A 14,079-nucleotide genomic window follows, 5' to 3' on the forward strand; every position below is an offset into this window, starting at 1 on the left:
GGAGGCATCCTTGCGCTCGACACTTCCGGATCCATTGGACAAATCATGTCGAAGGCTCCTACGTCGTCTTGTCTATACGAGCATGTGTATTTCTCAAAGGCAGTCGCACACGTAGAAAGGATTGAAGGATTGAAATGATTCGCACGAGAGGGCCGCTCCCTTTTGACTCGCGCAGGACAACGGCCTGCGTGAAGAGCGGACTCCTATCCTCTACGAAGGTAGGACGAGGATGCACGGATTCAAGGATATAAGGATAGCACCTACGCGACCTTCGTAGCCTCTCTGCAAGAAATTCCGCCGGTGGAATGCAACGGACTTTTTAGGCCTAATGCCCGCCACGGGGTCGCGCTCCCTCGTCGCGTCGTATGTATGTAACGAGAGAAGGAGAGAGAGAGAAGAAAGAAAGAAAGAAAAAAGTTGGCTGTGGCCGCGATAGTGTGGGGTCTGGGGCGTGGGGTACAGAGAGAGAGAGAGAGAGAAAAGAACAAATGCCTGTCGAGACAAGGCTCTCGAGGGCGGCAACCGACACGGCGAGCTGCTGCAGTGGACGTCCTTGCTACGTTATCTGTTGGCTTACACGTTCCTTTCACTTTCGGTATAGCTACGAGAACGACTGGAGAGCCCGGATCTCGCGGACAAAGATACCTCGTAAACTTTGCTCTCGATTACCACCTCGGGACTGACTTTGAGGGAAAAAACAATCGAAATCTCTGCTCGGTGACCTCGAGACTTCCGAGTTAAAAAGGCGGTCACACACTAAAGTCCTACTATAAGGATCAATCAGAATGCTCCTCCCCCTTAGACTTCACGACACGTAGTAATGAACTACCTGGTACGCTGTACATACCAAAAGGCCTATACATAGCGTATCCTGTTATACGATTAAAGATACGGATGGATAACGATCGGCAGTTGCTCCTTCTTTCATTCATCATTTAATTATTATTTTCTCATTCGCTTGGCCAATACAGTCACGTGGGATTTTGCAAGGAAATGTCCAAGTCGCAACAGAACGGAGCGTTGCCAGGTGTCGGTGGTAACGCGACAGTACCCGATGACTTTTCTGATGACGAGAGTAGTCCCTTGACCCAGGATTACGACGGAAGGTGAGAAAGGACAAGCGAGTACTAGTAATCTTTATGTCGTCTTCAATGTGGCGAATCTATATTCGGAAATTTCTTTTCAGTCAGAGGACGGTGCTGGAAACAAAAGGATGGGACGTCTTCAGGAATCCCCCGCCGAAAATCGATTCGGGTTCGATGGCCAATCAGAAGTGCCTCGAGGTCACGGTTCAAATAACGAAAGTCTTCGTTTATCTCTTTGTCTTTATCATTGTTCTTGGTAGTGGAGTCATCGCCAAGGGTACCATCCTCTTCATGACCTCGCAACTCCGTCCTGCTCGTGCGATTGTCTATTGCAATAAGCAGTTGGGTAAGCAGCCGCTCCAAAGGGAAACGCGATCAATGATTTCGTAATGTTTCTCAAGCAGGCACCAGCCCGCGCGATCGATCCGAGCTCTGATGCACAACAATATTTTCCAGGAAGGGATCGACAGTTCGTGGTTACGTTACCGGAAGAGGAGAGGATAGCGTGGATATGGTGCATCATCATCGCGTTCGCCGTCCCGGAATTCGGGACTCTTATACGTAGTCTTCGAATTTGTATCTTCAAATCTTGGAAGAAACCGCCGGCCTCCCATTTCCTTCTGGTGTTCCTTATGGAGACCTTTCACGTGGTTGGCCTGGCTCTAATGTTCCTAGCAGTTTTACCAGAATTGGACGTCGTTAAGGGAGCTATGATAACGAACTGCGTATGCTTCGTACCGGGTGTGCTTGGTAAGTCGGATTTAATCGAGCCCAGGTGTCCGGATTCTCAGAGAATTTAACAATCTTTATGTTCCCCGCTGACAATGCAGGACTTCTATCGCGAAATAAAAACAAGGACGAGTCACGAAGATTTGTTCTGGTACTGGTTGATCTGCTTGCACTCGTGGCCCAGGCAACCGGATTCGTCGTGTGGCCCCTGTTGGACAGCGCGAAGCCATCGGTCTGGCTGATACCGCCTGCACTGATACTCGTCTCTTGCGGCTGGTGGGAAAATTATGTTTCCATGCAAAGCCCAATAGGTAAGTCCAGGCCCAATTATTATGATACTATTTATTGGAAAAGAACAAAGAAACCGATAACGATTTCATTCTTCTCTGCTCTACGCTTGTAGGAATTGTCAGGACACTGGGAAAGGTCAAGAAGGAACTTAAGCTGACGCGATACTTCACCTACATGTTTATGTCAGCTTGGAAGATCGTTGCCTTTCTAATCAGTACCATTGTGATTTTGCATACCAAGGGTGAGAATGTTGGACATCTCTTTTCCATGTTTGGGAGCGCTTTTGGTGATCACAAGATCACTGTCACGGCTGTGCAACCGGGCTCCTTATCCGGAACGATGCCTGATCTCTCTGATATCTTGAGAAATGGCGAGACCGAGACTGTAACCGCTGAATTTAATACGCCAATATACGTGCTTCTTTTGCAAATATTCGGCGCATACTTTGCTTACATTTTCGGTGAGGACAACGCCACCGGCATCGTAGCCCAAAGGCATTCAAAGTATTATATTAAGACAAACATTTAACTTTATTAATTTATTCTAGGAAAATTCGCCTGCAAAATCCTGATTCAGGGATTCAGCTATGCCTTTCCAGTAAATCTGACAATTCCCGTAACAATTTCCTTACTGATAGCCGCATGCGGAATTCGCAACGGCGATCCTTGCTTCTTTCACGGCACCATTCCCGATTATCTCTTTTACGAATCACCACCTCTCTACTTCCTTAACGATTTCGTCTCAAAACAATACGCCTGGGTCTGGTTGCTGTGGTTGCTCTCGCAGACTTGGATCACTCTACACATTTGGACCCCGAAATGCGAGCGTCTGGCAGCAACTGAGAAATTGTTCGTGGTGCCCATGTACGATTCGTTGCTGATAGATCAGTCTATGGGCCTTAACAGGAAGAGGGATGATCAGCCGGAGGTCAAGGTTGAGGTAGGTACTCCTAGAACAGCGGAAGTGCTCAATATACAATGAGATCTATAACTTGCTTGATTACTCTTAGGATTTAGCTGAAATTGAAAAAGAAAAGGGGGACGGTGACTACGAGACAATTTACGAGCATACTGATGGGTCCAGCACGCCGCCATCTGCCGTGAAAAGTAGCGATCACGTTACTCGTATTTATGCTTGTGCTACCATGTGGCATGAGAATAGAGAGGAGATGATGGAATTCCTGAAAAGTATCTTGCGCCTTGACGAAGATCAATGCGCGAGACGCGTAGCGCAGAAATACCTCAAGGTCGTCGATCCGGATTATTACGAGTTCGAAAGTGAGTAGCGTCGAACCGCCTGCACCACGAAAGAGCCATTATGTAATTCTGAGATTAAAATTCGCTATACGCACAGCTCACATCTTCTTCGATGATGCTTTCGAGTTGTCTGACCACGATGAAAACGAGTCCCAGGTGAATCGGTTCGTTAAACTCCTGGTTGGTACTCTCGACGAAGCTGCGTCGGACGTGCATCAAACTAGAATGCACGTGAGGGCGGCCAAAAAGTTTCCCACACCGTACGGCGGTCGACTGGTGTGGACGCTTCCTGGAAAAACGAAAATGATTGCTCACCTGAAAGACAAGAGTAAGATTCGTCACAGGAAACGATGGAGTCAGGTACAGCAAGCGGACTCACGAGCAATAAACTAAAGAATGTGCTAATTATGTAATTAATCATTTTTGCCGTTGTCGATGACGTAGGTAATGTACATGTACTATCTACTGGGACATCGTCTAATGGAATTGCCTATAAGCGTCGATCGCAAGGAAGTCATCGCTGAGAATACCTTCCTGCTTACTCTCGATGGTGACATCGATTTTCAACCGGCTGCGGTGAAACTTCTGATAGATTTGATGAAGAAAAATAAGAATCTGGGTGCAGCTTGTGGTCGCATACATCCCGTAGGCTCCGGTAATGCTACTCTTTTGTTCTTGTCCACGGCGCACCAGCGACGGCTCAACAAGCCAAGTTCGTAAAGACGAATAACCATTGATGTCAATTCTTTTCAGGTCCAATGGTTTGGTATCAGATGTTCGAATACGCTATTGGTCATTGGCTGCAAAAGGCGACGGAACATATGATTGGTTGTGTTCTCTGTAGTCCTGGCTGCTTCTCCCTCTTCAGAGGTAAAGCTTTAATGGACGACAACGTGATGAAGAAGTATACCACCAGATCGGACGAGGCAAGGCATTACGTACAGTACGATCAGGGCGAGGATCGATGGCTGTGCACCCTACTCTTACAGCGGGGCTATCGTGTCGAGTATTCTGCGGCCAGCGATGCCTACACCCACGCGCCAGAAGGCTTCAATGAGTTTTACAATCAGCGTCGTCGCTGGGTACCTTCCACCATAGCCAACATAATGGATCTTCTGATGGATGCCAAACGAACTATAAAGATCAACGACAACATATCCCTGCCGTACATTTCCTATCAGATTCTTCTTATGGGTAGGCAGAAGACAGTCGAGAGAAACTGGGCTGCTCGGCAGATTAAAGGATTATCTTCTTTGTAATATAGGTGGAACCATTCTTGGGCCTGGTACCATATTCCTCATGTTGGTCGGAGCCTTCGTGGCCGCATTCAAGATAGACAATTGGACCAGTTTCTACTACAACATTATTCCCATTTTACTCTTCATGCTCGTTTGTTTCACGTGCAAATCAAATATACAAGTAAGCCTTAGTTTTTTTTTTATAACAAGACGGAATGAAGATTATTGTTACGGCCGATGAACGGTTACGCTCTGTTGGCTATATTTGTTCGCATTGCTTGTTGTGAATCGTCGTTCGTTAATCGTCAATCGTAGATAGATTTTCTTCTAGATCGATTGTGTACTGTACCGAACGTGGTCCGTTTGTTCACCCTTTATTTTTCAGCTTCTCTGCGCTCAGATACTATCAACGGCATATGCGATGATAATGATGGCAGTGATAGTGGGCACGGCCCTTCAGCTTGGCGAAGACGGCATAGGCTCACCCTCTGCGATATTCCTGATATCTTTATCAAGCTCATTCTTCATAGCAGCCTGTTTGCATCCGCAAGAGTTCTGGTGTATAGTACCCGGAATTATATACCTCCTATCCATTCCGTCTATGTATCTGCTGTTAATTCTCTATTCCATCATAAACCTGAACGTTGTTTCTTGGGGTACACGCGAGGTTCAAGTGAAGAAAACAAAGAAGGTTTGTCCCTTGTGAAAAGTATAACGGTGATGGGCCTGACAGCGATGGTGATGGCGATGACGAGGGTGATTGTTGTACAGATGCTTATTCTCCCGGTTGAAAGTAACGTTCATCGGAAATGTAACGAATTACCGATTGCGAAAGTATGTTATTGCATTTGGCGCACTAACGCTTCCCGGCAGGTCTACGTGGCGGCGGTGCTAAGCGTCGTATACGGATTCGTTATGATCTCTACGATCATCGCCATTCTAATTAATATTTCGGAGGAAGGCTGGTTATCTCCATCAGCCCTGTTTCTATGCATGGTAGCCGTGGAAATGTTAATAACGAGCTTGCTACATCCAAAGGAATTGAAGTGTCTGTTATGCGGAATAATCTACTATATAACGGTACCTTCAATGTATATCCTACTAATCATGTATTCCCTATGCAATCTTAACAACGTATCGTGGGGCACGAGGGAAGTCGAAACGAGGAAGACTACTGCGGTAATTATCGTTGCACATCAACTGATCATCCGGCTAAAACGCAATACTAACCACCCAATTCACCTATATCAGCACACGGATTATTTGCTATTCTTGATTATCCATCAGGAGCTCGAGCAAGAGAAAAAGGAAGCCGAGGAGGCTAAACGGAAAGCCAAGCAGAAGTCCTTATTGGGTTTCCTTCAAAATGGAGCTGGGACGAACGATGACGATCAAGGATCCATCGAGATCAGCTTAGCTGGACTGTTCAAGTGTATGCTCTGCACCCATGGGAAACCCTCCGACGAGAAACAGCAGCTGGTCGCCATTGCTGAATCTCTTGAACTATTGGGGAAGCGGCTGGAATCAATTGAAAAGTCTCTATCGCGAAGAACGTTTTAAAGCTAAGCCTAAACCACACGGACGACAGTTTTAATTCGAATATTGATAATGTTGCGCAGAGCCGTCGACCCGCACGGACACGTGATAGGAAGGAGACGAGCTTCTTCGAGCGGTTCTCGCACTGCCGATCACCTGGGTGCCATAGGCGAGGATCCCGAGTTGAACGATGAACGCGACAGCGACACAGAGACCGTCGCCAGTCATAATACGGAGAACAATCGCGAGGGGAACTTCCTGACGAGTCCTTACTGGCTCGAGGACCAGGATCTGAAGAAGGGCGGCGTCGACTTTCTATCCGTCCAGGAGGAACAATTTTGGAAGGACCTACTTCAGAAATATCTCTACCCCATCGACGAGGACAAGGCTGAGAAGGTAACATTCCACTCGCATGGGAGTCTAATATCACTGAATAACTATTGGAATATTGGATACGTTCATCATCCAAAATTCAAAGAGAATACTCGCCATAATTTGTTTCATGCAATATTCTTGGAGTTTATAGCGCTCTCGCGAAATTAATAAAACTGCTGATTACATCAGGCCCGAATCGCTAAAGACCTGAAGGACCTACGTGACCAGGCGGTCTTTGCCTTCTTTATGCTGAACGCGCTCTTCGTCCTGATCGTCTTTCTACTGCAGTTAAACAAAGATTTGCTTCACATTAAGTGGCCCTTCGGTATCAAGACTAACATCACCTATGACGAGCATTCCCAAGAGGTAATTCTCGCTCCGTGGATGGTCGCGCCTCTTCTGGCGGCTTCTCCAAATAGATCAAATAAAATGAACAATTAGCAAGGAGAATTAAAATAATGGGCTAGACGAAAGGACGGGAGACTAGCCGGTGAAGTGGGTGCGTCCTCACACGGAGCGTTTTTATAACTTGACTAATCGTATGATTTTTTTTGACTCCCTACAGGCTCGCATAGCTGCCGACTTGATCGAGCTGCGGAACAAGAGTGTATTCGCGTTTTTGATGTTCAATGCATTGTTCGTTCTTATCGTATTCTTGCTGCAATTGAACAAAGACCAGTTGCACATAGTCTGGCCACTCGGGATCAAGACAAACATCACCTACATAGAGGAAACCTCGGAGGTACCGCGGTATCCCGGAAGCCTCTCAGCCTGAGACTAACTTTCGGCGTGTCCCCTCTCGCTTCACCGTTCTACTCCCTTCTTTCTTCTTCCTGCCTTTTTTCATGAATTCTTTTCGATTATCATCGACGAGCGCGTGTTTCGCGTTGCGCATATGCAGGCAGCGAAATGGGACACGCCAGGCATGGCTGCTATGTGCTGCTGATTTGCACTTGCTCGCTCAATCTCTTCTTTTCGTTCTCTGTGTATTGTCAATAACAATCGCTCGGTTAATTGTCGCCAATGGTCAATAATCGTAAGACACTACTGCACTGGTTCCTGGCTCTTCTCGTTCGAGCACAAGATTAATTTCTATGTTCGAGACGATTGTCAGCGCAAGAAAACGCGTGACTTCCCTCGGAGCTCAAAGATCACCGTGGAAGCACATTGCTCGTGACTCTTGGATCTGCCTGCTCGACGGAAGTGACGTGTGCGCGTGTCGCTCGTTACAAAAAAAAAAATGTACTTGTGCTCTACTTAATTAAGGATACTAATCCCACTATCGCTGAGGCCCGGCACGGTGGACGACGGAGTTACACTTTTGGTTACCTGTGTTTTGTTTGTGTCTAACTATGGTGTGCACTACGGTGTGCATGTGCTGTGCGCGCGTGGCCGCTCTTTCTTGATCTTGCACATCTTTCCACTTTACACGATGTTTATAGTAAAACTTATTTGGTCCTATAATCAATCGAGAAAGACGAGCAGACATGCAAACACGTGGATAACTTTTTACATGTTGGACTTGAAAGCCTCTGTGGTTCTGGGGTGTCTCTTCGTTTTCTCAATTGATTGAACTCGCTTTTCAGGTACACATCAGTAAAGAGTATCTGCAGCTTGAGCCCATCGGTTTGGTCTTCGTCTTTTTCTTCGCGTTGATCCTGATAATTCAGTTCACCGCCATGCTGTTCCATCGCTTTGGGACTTTTGCGCATATCCTGGCGAGTACCACACTCGACTGGTATTGTTGTAAGAAGGTAAGCTCAGAGGAACGGGTTTTCGGATGTCCAGAAAAAGAAAAAGAAAAAGAAAAAGATAGTACCTACCACGCTTGACCTTACGATTGCAGGCGAAGGATCTATCAGAGGAAGCACTGCTGTCTAAGCACGCTGTGGAAATAGTGAGGGATCTACAGAGGCTAGACGGCATCGAAGGTGACTACGACGAAGGTAGCGGCAGTGGCCCTGGAAGACGAAAAACCATTCGCAATTTAGAGAAAAGTCGTAGGAAGACTCAGGCCATCAACACGTTGGACGTCGCCTTCAGGCAGCGTTTCTTTAGTATGGCGGAAGGAGGCTCAGGTGAGTACCGATAGTCCGATTGTAATCAGATTCTGGCTTTTATTTTATATTTTTGTTATGTCACAATCTGCAGGTCTGCCGCGGAATATGTCGACGCGTCGATCGACAAAGGCCTTCAAAGCATTCGAGGGTCGTCGGAACAGTATAATGGCGATGCGACGCAAGTCTCAGATGCAAACGCTGGGCGCCAATAATGTCTACGGAGTCGCAGGCAATCCTTTGGGAATCCAAGGAAGGCCGACGAGGAGCAGTCAGATATCGGTGAAGGACGTCTTTGAGAACCACACCGGCCAAGTGAATCCTGCGTACGAGGACGAGGAAAGTCCCAGTAATAGTCTCAGAATGCAACCGCGAAGTCAAGTCACTTGGAGGGACGTCAGTTCAAAAATGTAACGGATCGTGGTTGTTGACTCGGAACTGATGCACGCCATTGTCTGCATTGTCTACACCTGAGATTACTTCCTTTCTCCTTATTCCTACTCCGAATTCTTAATTGAGATTCGATTCTTGGAGACGTCTCTCGCCGAGACGGAGTTTACTTCCCAGAAATTCTGACGTTAGTGCGATTCGAGTTCGCGACGGCTACGCTTAAACTTTTCTTTCCTTAAACGCTATTTTCACTCTCGTATCTGTCTTCTTGGATATTTAAGTGATTACTATACCTAGATGTGCCTGTGCCTCCGTGTGCGTGTGCGTGTGCGTGCGTGTGCTTCAAGACTGCGCGGAGAAGCTACTAATGAATTTACGTGACAATTAAATGATAGCTTTAAGATCAAAAAGCAATACGCCGTCCAAAGCTCCTTTGACGCACAGCGCATTTTCTTATAAAAAGGAAAATACAATATCTGGATTTTTAAGCGAACTTTACTTCATGATCACGTAATCAATCAATCTCAATCAACTTGGTGAAGAGCGTAATGCTTCTGTCATTAGAAGAATATATGTCAGCATCGTGTAGTTTTCTATGACTCGTCGCATTGTCATTCCATCGGAATAACTTTGCGAGGGAAACCAAAGGGCCGTGACAGCGTAGGATAGGTGTCCGAATAAGGACAAATGATTTCTCTCAACTAACCTGCAAAAGACAGTTTGCGCATCTTTTGTACTCAAAAAAATTCGTAAAATCGTGTAAAATGGCTTACCCCAGAATTCCACCAAACAATATACAAAGGGCGTATCGATGTGCATTCGCAATCCCGATCATCTTTCTTATGTAACTCGACCAATAGGGCACTCGAAGCCTGTGTATACCGCGAGACCTTGGGTTGCAAAATAATTCAAGAAAAACTAACAAGAAGAAGATGCATAAGCCAAGAACATGGTGTCCGTGATGAAGGTAGAGGGAATAAACGAGAGCACCAATACTTGTGGTAGCGCATGAAATATCAAGCGCACTTCTTCCTGCCGTCAAGTCATCCGTGTTCCCAAGGTACAACGATTGGGGATCGATAGCTGGAAGAATCGATCTAGAGCACGGACTTTTGATAGAGAGAGAGAGAGAGAGAGAGAGAATGCACAGTCACTCACGGTACGTTTTCTCAAGAAGAGCATAGGTAAGGATGTTGAAGGATCGAGTACCCGTCGCCATTATGCCAATCGTAGCCCAGACAGAATGCACAGTCACTCACGGTACGTTTTCAACGATTGGGGATCGATAGCTGGAAGAATCGATCTAGAGCACGGACTTTTGATAGAGAGAGAGAGAGAGAGAGAGAGAATGCACAGTCACTCACGGTACGTTTTCTCAAGAAGAGCATAGGTAAGGATGTTGAAGGATCGAGTACCCGTCGCCATTATGCCAATCGTAGCCCAGACAAATTGAGGTAAAAGCCTCGAATATCTCTCGAACGAGTGTCTCCTTAGTATGTGAATACACGATCCTGATCCTAATAGCAAAAAGCCGCAAGAAATCACGGAAGCTGCTAACATTCTCAGAATTTCCAGGCACCAAACCAATGGCAACGGCAGAGATGTTCGCGATTTTACCGGAAATAGATGTTTACCATATATTTACGTATATTAACTTTATAACGACTGACGATCGAAATACCATCCTGACAGCGAGCATTCGGACATGGCCGGTATGCTCAATTCACTCAATTTACTTCGTACTCACGTGGCTTCTTTTGGGTAGAAACGTTTTATTTTAAGTGCAGATTTGACTAATGACAATTGAAATGACTTGAAAAAAAAAGGGACGGAGAAGCGATCGACGTCAACACAATGAAGTAGGCGATCAATAGTCTTTATTAAACTCTTATCTCTCCAAAGAGACTTTGTCGAGCAAGTAGAAATATAAACGTGTATGTTATACATGTGTCCATACGTACATATACATATATGTACATCCATTTACGAGTATCTGATATGGATAATTGCTACAAATAAAATAAATGGCACCGAGTTTCTCGATACCAGTGGAGGCACCAGGTAACGGATTGTAAGGCCTACGTTCCTAGTTATAGTTCCTTCAATATTAGCATCGCGAAAATCTCAAGGAAACATAGATTGTATTGTAGCAGATCCATATACGGTACATCGTATTTATCACAAAAATCTTCCAAGAAGTAGTGCGTAAATGCGTAAGAGGCTGTTAGACTTATAACACCAAAAAGACCGCTTTGTACAGATGCAAAAGTTAATGCTAACAATTGGAGGCTCACAACTATGTCCATCCAGTAAGGACATGCTCTCTCTTTCAGTGCTAGTTCGTAGATTGTAGGAAGACATCCAAGTGTCAATAGAATCAGTCTTACTTCTTTACTTACACCACACTCGTGCAGAATTTCAGTTGTAAAAAATATAAATGGTATTACATTGGCAATCGTTGTGAACCAAGTATAGAGGCTCCTAAGGAACTTGTTGCTATCGGGAGTCCCTGAAGCAAAAGTCAAATAATGAACCAGCATCAATTATACGCAGGACGTTCTTTATCATATCACCATTGGCATTTACCAAATCTGAGAACACCCAGGAGAGAATGGAAGAGCAGAATTTGAAAGGCCTTAACGGCCCATGCCTGGTAGCTGCCGTATACACTGAAACCTCCAGGAAGTTGCTTCAAGCACGAAGCACTGACACCCAGTTTAACTAGGTGCGCGAGGACAGTGGCCGGATGGATCATGACTTGGTAAATATTTCGAACGTCGCAATCGAAAAATCTTTGGCCCGCCAACCGTTGACGAAGACTCAGTACCGTGCATGCCAAAATACCAGCAACTCTTCTCTTTCTGAGTACTCCTTTCCACCAGTAGTGTGGCTCACTTTGGCCTCACGTAACAGCATAAAATAATAACACCAGGCCCAAAAAATGCAGTCCTTCCTTCTTTCTTCCTATCCTTATGGCTAACTCCTCCAATGAGGAGATGTTCCAGTAACTAGTAACAGAGATGAGTGGGAAGATGCACAACGCTCCGGTTTTAGGCGATACCAAAAGCATGGCACTAAATCGTAGCGGCGAGTCCGGGAGTAGGATTTCGTGATCATCGCCTCTGTCGATGTTACAGATTTCGCGTAGCCGCGCGGGTCATGATCATCGTTCCAGCCGATATTGCAGTCAGCGAAAATGAATGGATTGCTCGGTGGTGGGGAAAAAGTTGCCGCCCCTCACAAACCGTTCTTAACAAACAGGCGGGGCAGCAAGGTCTTCCGTCCAACCGAACCCTAAACGTTTGTATGGACGTAATGCGCAAACAAATGTGTATATTCAAATAAATTTCAAAGTTATAAAAAATGCATAGAAATATTGGTTTTCACTCTTTACCTCTTATCATGCCGAAAATGAACATTAAAAATGAATGGCGAAATTCGTTGGTAAATGAAACGACCGAGAACAGTTCAAAGAGAAATTTTGAAATATCATAGATAAATATCTATAGAATAAATATCTATAGAAAATTTAATTTAGTATTAAACGAGCATCGTGGCTGAGTCAATAACCTGTCAAGATATACCGCTGCTGGTTACGGGTTCGATCAATACAACTTCCGGAACAAGTAAAACATACACGTGTTTTTGGCGTGTAGCTAGTGCACCCGGTTACGAATCGGGAGGTCCGTGGTTCGAGACACCCCCCCTCTATGGAGAGCACTCTCTTTTTACAAAAAAAAAATGTGCTTTTGCAAATAGGATTAACAGGTTAAAGAGTATATCCAATTAATCTATTTATCTTATTACAATAAAGGCATAAACAACGACATTCTGCGGGCTTCCACGTCACCCAAGAGGTGCCGCAGTCGATGCGTTCCCACTATTTAACGTAGCGGGTTCCCAGTAGGCCTATACTACGATCAGCGATATCAACATTACACAAACGATCTATTTAAGTAATTAAAGTATAAACGAATAGCAATAGGATATCAAAAGGTTTCGATTAGAATAATATGAGTTCTACACTCAAATATAAAGTTTCTTCATTGAAGATGATTACGACAATTATTTTACATTATATTTCACACACACATGACGCGTGTAAATATCTAAAAGTAAGAGAAATTGAGAAAAGGACAATTGGGAAGAATAGTATATCGGTCTATTGAGATCACGTACTGGCGACTTCAACACAACAGTCTAGGAATCTGACGGATCGAATCTGAGCGGGCGTCTGCAACAATGTTGCTAACTATCGCGCGACAATTGAGAACCACTAGGCCTATACTACGATCAGCGATATCAACATTACACAAACGATCTATTTAAGTAATTAAAGTATAAACGAATGGCAATAGGATATCAAAAGGTTTCGATTAGAAAATCTTAATAATATGAGTTCTACACTCAAATATAAAGTTTCTTCATTGAAGATGATTACGACAATTATTTTACATTATATTTCACACACACATGACGCGTGTAAATATCTAAAAGTAAGAGAAATTGAGAAAAGGACAATTGGGAAGAATAGTATATCGGTCTATTGAGATCACGTACTGGCGACTTCAACACAACAGTCTAGGAATCTGACGGATCGAATCTGAGCGGGCGTCTGCAACAATGTTGCTAACTATCGCGCGACTAGCAATACACATTGGGGCCTGCAGCGTCAGGTCGTTCACAATCGTACAGGCAGCAGGATCACGGTAAGTAGTTCTTCAATAGTTATAAGGAAACAAGACGCAACACGTCTCATGTTTATTTTATTACTATGAAGGATATTGCGATAGAGAATATTGTGAGTTAATAGAAAATTATTTTCGATCACGATGACAACCTTTTTTTAAATATATTTTTTATAAGCTTAAAATAAAGTTTGGGCAACCGAGAAAATTTAAAAGAGAGGAATCTTGAAAAATAGTATAGGCCGATCGTAGTATAGACCTACTGGGGACCCGCTACGTTAAATAATGGGAACGTATCGACGTATCTACGTATCGAACCACGGACCTCCCGATTCGTAACCGGGTGCACTAGCTAGACGCCAAAAACACGTGTATGTTTTACTTATTTCGGAAGTTGTATTTCCAGAATTTCATCGTTTATTCAACTGCTTACT

At 44.7% G+C, this 14,079-nt stretch overlaps 3 protein-coding genes across 8 annotated transcripts in view; 1 reads left to right on the top strand and 2 right to left on the bottom strand.

Moving 5' to 3' along the window:
• The window catches only part of LOC107274340 (chitin synthase chs-2), an 11,328-nt gene extending 1,883 nt beyond the window's left edge, over window positions 1–9,445 (top strand). Inside the window, exons 2-19 of one of the 6 annotated variants that reach the window (XM_015753377.2) lie at window positions 972–1,106; window positions 1,187–1,431; window positions 1,542–1,835; window positions 1,916–2,125; window positions 2,218–2,565; window positions 2,653–3,044; window positions 3,115–3,382; window positions 3,459–3,721; window positions 3,806–4,016; window positions 4,115–4,555; window positions 4,626–4,780; window positions 4,985–5,290; window positions 5,887–6,134; window positions 6,219–6,531; window positions 6,700–6,876; window positions 8,097–8,264; window positions 8,357–8,588; window positions 8,662–9,445. In XM_015753377.2, coding sequence (XP_015608863.1) covers window positions 994–1,106; window positions 1,187–1,431; window positions 1,542–1,835; window positions 1,916–2,125; window positions 2,218–2,565; window positions 2,653–3,044; window positions 3,115–3,382; window positions 3,459–3,721; window positions 3,806–4,016; window positions 4,115–4,555; window positions 4,626–4,780; window positions 4,985–5,290; window positions 5,887–6,134; window positions 6,219–6,531; window positions 6,700–6,876; window positions 8,097–8,264; window positions 8,357–8,588; window positions 8,662–8,981 — 4,704 coding nt within the window. In that variant the 5' untranslated portion in view covers window positions 972–993 and the 3' untranslated portion in view covers window positions 8,982–9,445. Of the gene's footprint in view, window positions 1–971; window positions 1,107–1,186; window positions 1,432–1,541; window positions 1,836–1,915; window positions 2,126–2,217; window positions 2,566–2,652; window positions 3,045–3,114; window positions 3,383–3,458; window positions 3,722–3,805; window positions 4,017–4,114; window positions 4,556–4,625; window positions 4,781–4,984; window positions 5,291–5,472; window positions 5,779–5,886; window positions 6,135–6,218; window positions 6,532–6,661; window positions 6,877–7,075; window positions 7,253–8,096; window positions 8,265–8,356; window positions 8,589–8,661 lie in introns of those variants that run through there. The other 5 variants (XM_015753378.2, XM_015753379.2, XM_015753381.2 and 2 more) reach the window with 5 other exon arrangements.
• Window positions 9,446–9,485: 40 nt separating this feature from the next.
• Window positions 9,486–10,740, bottom strand: LOC107274343. The gene is made up of 3 exons (XM_015753393.2): window positions 10,322–10,740; window positions 9,731–10,040; window positions 9,486–9,663 (listed from the first exon to the last, which is right to left on the bottom strand). The coding sequence occupies exons 1-3, from the start codon at window positions 10,515–10,517 to the stop codon at window positions 9,486–9,488; spliced, it is 684 nt and encodes a 227-aa protein (XP_015608879.2). The 5' UTR covers window positions 10,518–10,740.
• A 77-nt stretch (window positions 10,741–10,817) lies between these two features.
• On the bottom strand, window positions 10,818–11,994 carry LOC107274342. The gene is made up of 2 exons (XM_015753391.2): window positions 11,544–11,994; window positions 10,818–11,466 (listed from the first exon to the last, which is right to left on the bottom strand). The coding sequence occupies exons 1-2, from the start codon at window positions 11,710–11,712 to the stop codon at window positions 11,048–11,050; spliced, it is 588 nt and encodes a 195-aa protein (XP_015608877.1). The 5' UTR covers window positions 11,713–11,994; the 3' UTR covers window positions 10,818–11,047.
• Between the last annotated feature and the right edge of the window lie 2,085 nt (window positions 11,995–14,079).

This window comes from Cephus cinctus, unplaced genomic scaffold, assembly GCF_000341935.2.
Source record: "Cephus cinctus unplaced genomic scaffold, Ccin1 Ccin1_scaffold2766, whole genome shotgun sequence".
Taxonomy (NCBI): Eukaryota; Metazoa; Arthropoda; class Insecta; order Hymenoptera; family Cephidae; genus Cephus; species Cephus cinctus.

Bases quoted from the DNA above. Each gene is read 5' to 3' on its own strand.
- LOC107274343 (XM_015753393.2), bottom strand. From the start codon at position 10,517: ATGTTAGCAGCTTCCGTGATTTCTTGCGGCTTTTTGCTATTAGGATCA. The intron at 10,041-10,321 runs GTGAGTGACTGT...CGATTCTTCCAG, and splicing joins TCTTCTTGAGAAAACGTACC to CTATCGATCCCCAATCGTTG. The intron at 9,664-9,730 runs GTAAGCCATTTT...TGTCTTTTGCAG, and splicing joins TTGTTTGGTGGAATTCTGGG to GTTAGTTGAGAGAAATCATT.
- LOC107274342 (XM_015753391.2), bottom strand. From the start codon at position 11,712: ATGATCCATCCGGCCACTGTCCTCGCGCACCTAGTTAAACTGGGTGTC. The intron at 11,467-11,543 runs GTAAATGCCAAT...CTTTTGCTTCAG, and splicing joins CCTGGGTGTTCTCAGATTTG to GGACTCCCGATAGCAACAAG.